The sequence below is a fragment of the Littorina saxatilis genome, linkage group LG12 (assembly GCF_037325665.1).
Source record: "Littorina saxatilis isolate snail1 linkage group LG12, US_GU_Lsax_2.0, whole genome shotgun sequence".
Classification (NCBI taxonomy): Eukaryota; Metazoa; Mollusca; class Gastropoda; order Littorinimorpha; family Littorinidae; genus Littorina; species Littorina saxatilis.
The window spans coordinates 35,481,494-35,491,493 of NC_090256.1; the positions used below are offsets into that span (position 1 = coordinate 35,481,494).

The 10,000-nt window shown below is 42.8% G+C and overlaps 1 protein-coding gene across 1 annotated transcript; it reads left to right on the top strand.

The window, feature by feature from the left end:
- The first annotated feature begins 1,126 nt into the window (after nt 1-1,126).
- On the top strand, nt 1,127-9,992 carry LOC138981824 (uncharacterized). The gene is made up of 6 exons (XM_070354901.1): nt 1,127-1,668; nt 2,568-2,769; nt 5,524-5,682; nt 6,562-6,630; nt 8,140-8,215; nt 8,706-9,992. Exons 1-6 carry the CDS (start codon nt 1,381-1,383, stop codon nt 9,583-9,585), a joined length of 1,674 nt encoding a protein of 557 aa, XP_070211002.1. The 5' UTR covers nt 1,127-1,380; the 3' UTR covers nt 9,586-9,992.
- Nucleotides 9,993-10,000: the final 8 nt, after the last annotated feature.

Consider the following 10,000-nt stretch of genomic DNA (forward strand, 5'->3'; position numbering starts at 1 on the left):
TCCTTGCTATTGGTATAAACTGATTAGTCCTATTCACAAAAATAAATTTTCAAGTATTGTGTATTGCTTTACTTATACATTGTATATCAACAAGATGATTGAATCTAATTATTTATGTTTTATTGAAAAAACCTTAAATGAAATTGGTCTCTCTGGCCTTTGGACTGTTCAAGAAAATGTTCAATACTCAAGCGCATGGTTTAAAACGAAAGTAAAAAGAAGCTTGTATGACCAGTATATCCATAAATGGTTTACAGAAATTGGAACAAAAAATATGTTTTGGAATTATCGAATGTTTAAAGATATTTTTGCATGTGAAGACTATGTCACACACCTGCCATATCAGCAATGTGTTTCAATGATGAAGTTTAGAACATTAAATAACAATTTGCCTGTACAGAAAGAACGTTATCTTAACATCCCGAGGTCAGAAAGAACTTGCACCAAATGTGTATCACAAGATATAGGTGATGAATTCCATTATTTATTTGTCTGTGATTTTTTCAAAGAAGAAAGAGCTGAGTTGTTACCACCTTACTATTGGAAAAAACCTAATGCACTTAAATTTAAAAAGTTGTTTGCTACTAAGAAAAAGAAATTGCTAAAGAATATCTTGGACTTTATTAATAGAATTTGTAACAGTTTTTCATAATTTTTTTATTTTTTTCATTTATTATATTAGTATATATTATGATTGTATTGGTTGTATTTATTGTTCAAAATGCCCCCAGGGGTTATGGACTAATAAAACTTGAAACTTTGCTTCCAAAGTGAATTATCTGACGTCAAAAGAGAAGCAAGCTTCAATAAGATTCCATAATGAGAACAATGGCGTCACGTAAAGTTCCGGCTGCCATCTTTGCATGTGTTCCAAGGAATATACAAAGAATTTCACGAAAAAAAATGTGTTTCGATGATTTCGTCATATCAGCAGCCGAATCTTACTCGAAAGGTCACCGCAAGGCTCTGCATGTGTCGGTACCGTAGGTAATTAAAGCCCCACTCCGCCTCAGCGGCGGGCACCAGCGGTAAATGTTTAAACAAAAGGGTGTTTGTACTGTGTGTAAAACCCTGACAGTGTCTGTGGCCAGAAACTGATGGTTTACGGGAGGCGGAGGGTGGCTTTAAACAAACTTTACCAATGGATTTTCTGAAAAGTGGAACTGATATTTTGTTTCAACGCCCAGACTTACTGGAGAACTAGCGATGTACGGGTTCCCAGGAATGTCTTTGGTCAGACCGTGGAAGCTCTTCCCGCAGAACCTGTACTGCTGTGATCTACTTTCCATTGAGAATGCAACGGACTTGTTCACGGTGTTGTGTACAGTAAACAAGTAAAAAAAAAAAGGTGTAAAAAAGACAAATCTAACCTAGTTACTGATGTGTCCATTTTCGGTTAGGTGTTGTGTAGTGTCCATAAAGTACCAGACTAAGCTGTACATCTCACTTACAGACTCACTAGAGGACAAGCGATGCACGGGTTCCGCGGTGAGACTGTGGGAGCCCGAGGGCTTCCTACAGAACCCCGACTACCCGGCGGCCGGGGAGTACACAGCGTGTCACTGGAGGATCGAACCCTCCCCCCGCACCTCCGTTCACCTGGTTCTGCATGACCTGGCCTCGGCACGCCGCTCTCACGGCAGGTGTGACGGGGGACTGCACATATCGGTGAGTGTACAGGTGTACGGCATAGGAGAAACGTTTCATATTGAAAAGCCGATCAAAATAGACGATTTGTGGAAATACCTCCGTCGGGTTTGTATAGGCTGTGGAAGAGTGACCTTTTCTTGCAAAACCTCATACAAATATTGGATTGGTCAGCCATCACTGCAGCGATGGCTTGGAAGGAAACACGTGCTTGTTCCAACGTGTTTCCGACAGACCATTTATTAGCTGGTGATTGGCCCCTCCAGAGAAAAGGTCACTCTCCCACAACGCATACAAACAAACCCGACGGAGTTATTTTTGGAATTCGTCTATTAAAGACATTACATTTGTTCAAACACGTGCAGTCCACAGGAATATGGCTGGCTTGAGTACAGTCAATACATTCAAACACAACAACATACAAATTGCTCACCTAATTGTTTACACACACTCACAAGGCATCCAAGAAAAAGTTTGAAAGCGGTTGAACTGAGCAGATATACAAATGTGTCTTCAAATCTCCAACTCTACCATGCCAACAGAAAGAGTAAGAATAGATTTTGGATTTCATTTTTTATTATTTTGAATGCATGTCTACAGTCACCTTGAAGCCCGAATTTGAAGCAGAATTCACTATGTTTGTGTCAATAATTCTGCAGAAAATGTACAGACTTTTGTTTCATCCTGACATCTTTAAAAAGAAATCAGTTTTAAATTCATACACTATAAAATAAATTATTTCTCATCAAGAAGAACCTCAGTCATTAAATGTCTTGGTGATATAAGATCATTAATTTGTTATCAATCTGTTCATTTTTTTTTAATTCTTGTATCAAACAACTTATTGTTGTAGCGAACGTAGCAACCCATAACTTTGTTTGAAACCATGATCTAAATCATACCTTGCTTTCGATTTTCAGGCGTACAAGTGCGACACAGACAAGAGGTTCTACACGCGTCGTCTGTGTGCCAGTGACCACCACAGCAACAGGCCCGATCAGGCTGGAGATGGACAGGAGGACAACACTGACCAGATGAAGATCGTGTCTTGTGGGCCTGTGGACGTCAGACTGACCCCGGCAAGAGACTCGTACCCTCTGCGCTTCTGGCTGGGTTATTCGGGTGGGTGATACGCGGTGTTGGTGGTGGTTGGTTTAAACAAAATTGTATTCAGAATTTCTTCGCATGAAACAATTCAAAACATACAACTAGGACACGCACTCAAGCAAATGCTTATATTACGTGACCAGAAGAATGACTAAGTTACACACACATTTTCATAATGGTGGACATAACAAAAATAAACCAGAAGAACAAATTGAAAGAATAGTAAGTTAGTTGGTTAGTTGTTGCTTTTTGGGTCCAGCGGACCATATAGGCCAAATCAGGACCCCAATTGAAAGAATGGGGATGAGGAACAGAAGAATCTACAGAAGAAGTTGGTGGTTGTTGTTATGGTGGTGGGGTTTTGAGTGTCTGTTGACATTTCTTGGGGTATTGGTAATGAGAACTCTGGTTTTCATGTTCTTTTTATCTGTTTCATTGTGTTGTTGTTGTTGTTGTTGTTGTTGTTGTTGTTGTTGTTGTTGTTTATTTGAAGGCACTGCCCTCCTCCTGTAAACGATTCGGCTCTCCATATCCAATCTGGCCATTTTTGTATTTGAAATGTTTTATTTTATTTTTTTACAATGATGGGATAAGGCTACCCCTTGACTTGCACACACACGGCGGCGAATCTGTTACACTAATGTACTTTGCTTATCTACGTAAACATTAACGACAGTGCGTAGTTTTACAACCAGGAAACTGATTAAGAAGAAAATCTGCAAACTCAAGACGACGTTACATTTGCTTACAACTAAGCGTGCGTTTAAAAGGGCAAAGGGAGCGGTGTGTATGTACGGGCAGAAGATGACTTTGGTCGGCCGACGTTTCCGGAAAATCGGCAACAAATCGGGTCAAGTGGAACAGTGGTTCGTCTCTTTGAGTCTCAACGGGTTTCCTGTTCCACCTTATCCACCGCGTGAAGTGGTACACACTTGATGAAGAAGGCGCCTGCTCGTCGCATACTCCTGGCAACAGGACCTTCCAGTCCGTAAGACTTTTATTCTATATTTAAATTCGCTCATCTCACAGCTCATTTTTAGGTCAATTCTATTTTGCAGGAGTGGATCTCCAGACTTCTCAAATTCCAGCATCTCTCCGTTTCACGACCGTCGGTACAGTTGAGCATACGTGTTAATTACTGACACAGAATTGCAGGCAAAAAGGGTGAACGGCAACACTCAAACAAAGATGCAGGAGTTCTAAAATACTATGTCAAACAACTGAAACGAGTAAGGTAAGAGGAGATACATATTGCTCTTTCCAAGAAAATCGAATGCTGGTGTTTACGGAAATTAAGCAAATCAATGCACATCGCGATCGGTGAAATCAGCAAAAATGTTAGGTTTTCTTCGAAACTATGATCCGTAGTTCCGCGACTCTGGCGCCATATACAAATACAATTTAGCAATTTGAGCGTGTTTTGCATAATAAGTGCCGATGATTCTCTTCCCTTGTAACTCATAATTACGTAAGTCTGTTTTGCGACAGTACTATACCACTTGAAATAACTGAAGAACAATCACCACGTGTATAAATAGTGTACTTAAAAAAGGCGGATTTAAAAGCGGATATTTCACTTTAAAACTCTTAAAATTGTCGTAACTTTCTAAATGTACAACGCCTTCCATGAAACCCGGAAAAATAGACTCATCAACCAAATAACACTTAAAGTAGCACGACGCTTTTTGTAAATAACCCGCTACTTTAAATTCGTCAGCACTTAAAGTGTCACTTGGAATACAAATAGTGGAGCATACTTCTCGGCCACCTCATTGCAATGTCCGTCGCTTCCATTGAGACAGATTAAGTCTCTGTCCTGGTACGTCGTATCCAATGTGCAATTTGCGTACTTTAAGAAAAGTAAGGATCGACATTGGTTGGGAGCGTCCATCTGAACTGGTAGGTCTCTTTTCGTTTTCCATTTTGAAGACCTGTTTTTATCATTTAGATTGTCTTCCTCCATGGTTGTGAAAAGTGTGTGATAGTCCCTTTACAATACATTTTACATGTCCCGAACCAAACAATAGAACTTCTTCGAAGGAAGAAATCGTTAATACAATTTGGGATACACTTAAAAATAGACAAAAGCACGGAGAGATTAAATCCTGAAATGAGATAATAAGAGCGATTCTTGTCAACACAGCATATTTGCTAAAGCAGGAGTGCTAGCTTGAAATGCGAAACATCTACATTATCTGTATCAGTACGTGATATTGTGAACACCATCTGTATCAGTGACTATAAAGCGGTGAACAGCGGTGTGTGTATCGGTGATGAAGTGAAATTAGTAATCAGTTAGTTAAAAGCCTGGCCAGGTGAGAAACAAATTGTGTTTTATTAATGACCAACAATACAGGACAGTAAAAGGTTAATAACGCTCGCAAAGTACCATTCCGAATGTCTATGACTGAGGACCAAAGGACAAACAACTATGTACCTGTGAAAGACCTAAGCAGCTACCAGGCAGTTTGACGATTTAGACGATCTTAAGTTTAAAAGAGTTTTGACTAGAGAGTCAGAGACAGAGACAGGATGACTGTTGATTTTGAACGTCAAGACAATTTCTAATGCCGAAATTGTGATTGAAAGACAAAACCAACTGGATTCCTTATTTGGTCTTTCTGTCTGTCTGCCTGTCTGTCTGTTTTAAGTATTTTATTTTACAGTGCCCTATCTATCTATCTGTCCATCTATCCATCTATCCATCTATCTATCCATCCATCCATCTATCCAACCACCCATCCATCCATCCATCCATCTATCTTGCAGTGAAGGACAGTGTGAGATTGGAGCCTGTACATCGCAGCCTGTGGCATGCTGGACTTCTCTCTGTGTGTTCGGAGTCCAGCGTTACCCATACTGAGTACGGTGTGGTCGGCGGTCACTTGGGGTCGACACTCACCGCTACCATGACGACGTCCTATAACCGTGAGTATCATGCTGCAATAGCGAGGGGAAGGTTAAATGCAGTGAGCAGGTATTTAACTAAGCTAAATGAAAATGAAGTTCAAGTTCAATGACAGTGAGTTCAGTCTAAGTCAAACGACAACATTGTTTAATATTTCTGTGCGTGAATGCATTTTAATGAATATAGTTAAGGATCGAAGATTGGTGTCGAAGTGGCAGTTATCTGCTTTTAAGTCAGGTCCGGAAAATTGAGGAGGAGAGACAAGAAATGAGAAAGCGGCAAATTGGAATGTAATGTTGACATTTCTTTTTAGAACTGTGTACACCAATCAAACCAGCTAGCATCAGTTTCGTGCAGAATAATGCTAAAAAAACACCATTGTGACATATTTAAATAAAAATCTTTTATCTGGCAGCAGCTAACACGCACACCAACAGAGATATAGAGAGAGACAGAGAGAGAGACAGACAGAGAGGGAGACAGAGAGACATAGAAAGACAGACAGACAGACAGATGGACGGACAAACAGACAGGCGGACAGACAGACAGACGTACAGACAGACAGACAGACAGACGCACACACACACACACAGACAGAAACACACACAGACAGACAGACTGACACACAGACAGCTAGACAGACGGAGAGCGTGAGAAGGAACATATCCGGTACATGTCATTCAGCGTAGAGTGCTAGTTTCTAAATGCACTCTTGTTTCAACGGCAGTTGAATTGTAGAAGCCAAAGCAAAACAGAGAGAAAGTAGCGACAGTCAGCATGAATACAATTGAACCATCAACACAGTTGTGTATGTCAACGACAATGTTTAGACAAATCCAGCAGTGTCAAGCTGGCGATCCTGGCACAACTAACAACACACCACTTCCGTTTTGCTGCAGAGTCTATGACGTCAGCTTCCGGCGTGTCGGATGACGGCGGATCCAGCGACCAGGAGAACACAATGACCAGTATGTGTAACAACATTGTGTGACGTCACTGTGTGAAGTGTCTTGACATTTTTGTGTTAAGTGCTGTCTTGTGAACTCTCTGACCCCAAGAGGCGTGCATTTTTGCTCTTGGGTTTAATGACGAGGTTTCGCAATCGTGTAATCGTGTGTGTGAGTGTGGGGAGGGGTCAGTGTGTGTGCACAGGGGGGGGGGCCCGGGGGGGGGGGGGTCTAGTATAAGTTTGCTTATGTAGGGGGTGAGAGTGATGGGTCGGTTCGTGTGTGTGTACGTGTGCCTGACTATATGCCGGTCTGTTTGCTTTCAAGAGGAACAAAAAGAGGGAGAGAGAGTGATAGTTGGGGGGGTGCGGGGGGGGGGGGGAGTAGGGACCACGCTTGTTGGACTCTCTGTCTCTGAGTGTGTCTCTATATTGTGTGAACGTGATGTCTTCTGTCTTTCTGAATGTAAATACCCCGCAGACGTTTGTTTCTATGTCTCTCCTGTTGGTTCCTGTCTCTTTTCATCCCTCCGAATGACAGAGGGCCGCTCACAGGACAGACATTCGGAAGCATTTCATACCTTGAGGTTCAGACATTGTGAAATGAGTAACCGGATATATATATATATAAGGAGGCTTCGGTTATTATACTTTGAAATTGCGAATAATTGTCAACGTTCAAGTGCAGTACAATTGGAAACGTACAAGAAATGTATGATACAGACTAGAGGTAGACAACCTTCGGAAGCACTTCATGGCTTCAGGATGTAGATGACATAAATATTATATTATTGTAATGTACCCCCGCTTTGCCTCAGGAACCTCTGTGGTGTTCTGTTCCTCACGCGGTTTGATTATAATATAATTTATGGAACAAAGACAAACTGATATTGCTTTGTCTTTCATGTTGATGGTGGCATGCATTTAGATAGGACAAGGCAGCCGTGCAGGGGCGGATTAGGGGGGGGGGGGGTGTTACAGGGGTTCCGGACCCCCCCTCCCCGGCTGTCCAAAAAACCAAAACGATTCTGTCTGTGAAAAAAACACCAACAAACGAATCCTTCTCAGTATCATGTTTGTACAGTTTTAACTGCCACTCCTCTGCGACATGTCTTCCTTCTAACCATACTATATGGTGTCGGGAGCAGATATCATGGAAGATAAATTGACATTATTTAATACTAACTTTAACAGAAATCATGAGTGGCTGCTGACCATGATCAGTTGATCATGTTTAAAATCAAGATAAGCCACACATTGTTTATAAAATAGCTACCGACCCCTCGATCCCAGTTTGTAACCCCCCCCCCCCTCCGGCTTAACTGCTCCGCCCCTGGTCGTGTGTGTGTGTGTGTGTGTGTGTGTGTGTGTGTGTGTGTGTGTGTGTGTGTGTGTGTGTCTGTCTGTCCGAGTGTGTCTGTCTGTCTGTCTGTCCGAGTATGTGTATCTGACTTTTTCCATGTATCTCGAGTCGTTTGGTCAACATGTCCTCATAACGTAATTGACGCTATACGATGACCGTGTATTTCAGTCCTGGTGGTACTGGTGTGTGTCATCGGTCTGATCGCCATCACACTGGCCATCCTTCTTATCATCGTCTGTATCAAGTAAGTAATTTACCGTCAAATGTTTATTACCTGGACTGACACAGTCCTCCCCTTGAATACCAAGTCTGGATGGTGGGGGGGGGGGGGGGGGGGGTATCCTGGATCCCCGGGAGCAAATGTACCTTTTTTTCTGATACACAGACCCAAATGTTAATTTTAATTTTCTAACATGTGCGGGTGCAAGGCCCTGTATTCCTGCATCGTCATGCCTACCATCTCAGACCGCCCAGGATAGGGCCACTTGGGCGCACACAAAAATCTCAACATCTTTAACGGGGTGCCAATGTTTAGATGCATTCTTTTTTTTTTTTTTTTTTTTTTTTTAAATATGTGTGCTCTCTCTCACTCTTTCTCTCTTTCGCGCACTCATGGTTTTATCGATAGTTAGAGCGCTCACGTCCTTCTGTTTCGAAGATCTCGCCTTCCTGAAGTTTCAATTGTCATTTTGAGTAACAGTTTGCCGTATCATTCTGTACTTCTGCTGTTCCAGACGACGACCCAAGGTGGAGCTGATAGAACACGTGTACGCCGTGCCGGGGGCGTGTCAGACTCTCAGCCACACCTACACGGGGGACAACCCCCCCGATCCCGGCCCCCGCCCCCGACTGGTGCAGCCGTACTGTGACGTGGCGGACGCCCGGCCCCCCGGGCAGCCCCTGCAACCCACCCCCGCCTCCCCCGCGTACGCTGAAGTGGAGGAAGTGTGTGACGTGGAACCGGACGAGAATAATTTGAGGCGATTTCACTTTCGTTCCCGTCCCAGCCGTCCATCAGTCTCCAGTACCAGCGGAAGCTCCGCCCACTATGAGGATATTTGCCCCGTGCCTATAACAGCTCCAGCGTATAAAAACAGCCTGGCTGCGAGCAAAAACAGCACTCTGCCGACTTACAAGACTCCGTCAAACAACAAAATGGTGGCGGTGGGTAGTAGTAACAGTCCCGCAGTGAAAAACAACGTCAATGCAGGGAGTAATCATTATTCCACAACAGGGACCAGAGCGGGTAGACCAGCGCAGCCGGACAGTGTGAGTATTCCTTCAGCACGTGAAAAACATGTGTATGTGCACGTTGTCGATTCTGATGGAAACAGTGACACTGGCAAGAGCAAGCCGCAGACTTTGAATTCAAAGACACAGACGGACACAAGCGCCGCTGTGGCTCCGATTGTGGCAAGGTTCATCAACAACACGACTGACAGTAAACCCTCCGGATCAAAAGTACCACCAAGGGGAACAACTGATACTCCATCTTCTCGCTTGTATCCCTTGCAAGAGGGAAGAGTTGCCTCTCTTGTGTCAACGCTCAATCGTACCAAAAAGGCCACGAAAATGGGAGAGAGTGTTAATGAACAGACCAAAGCTGTTTCTTGACAATTGGATGAAAAATGCAAGGTGCATGCGGTGCATCAAAGGTGTTATATAATGGGTCTCCTGGAAAAAAAGATATTGAACCCACTGGTAATTTATCTGCATTGATTAATCGTTTAAAAGTGACAGTGACACTGCTCCTGACACGTTGCTCTAAGGCTTGCATGCACATACAACATAAAACGGTCTACTGAAAACAAGGCGATAACTTAAGAGTGAAATGAATTGATTGTACACGAAAAAAGGGGACCAAAACTGTCCAAAGCCAAATTGCGTTTCTTGGTAGCATTAAGACCTTGCTTTCTCAGATTTACTGTTCATAATTTCTGTAAATTTACATCTATTTTCAGAAGAGCCTGCTGGTTTTTTTTTTTTTTTTTGTGGTTGTTTTTTGGGGGGAGGCTCTGATTTTCTAAGA

What these genes read in the sequence shown, in the direction of transcription:
- LOC138981824 (XM_070354901.1), top strand. Translation starts at nt 1,381, where the DNA reads ATGTGTCCATTTTCGGTTAGGTGTTGTGTAGTGTCCATAAAGTACCAG. An exon ending in CATGACGACGTCCTATAACC is followed by an intron (nt 5,683 to 6,561) that starts GTGAGTATCATG and finishes GTTTTGCTGCAG; the next exon opens with AGTCTATGACGTCAGCTTCC. An exon ending in CTTATCATCGTCTGTATCAA is followed by an intron (nt 8,216 to 8,705) that starts GTAAGTAATTTA and finishes CTGCTGTTCCAG; the next exon opens with ACGACGACCCAAGGTGGAGC.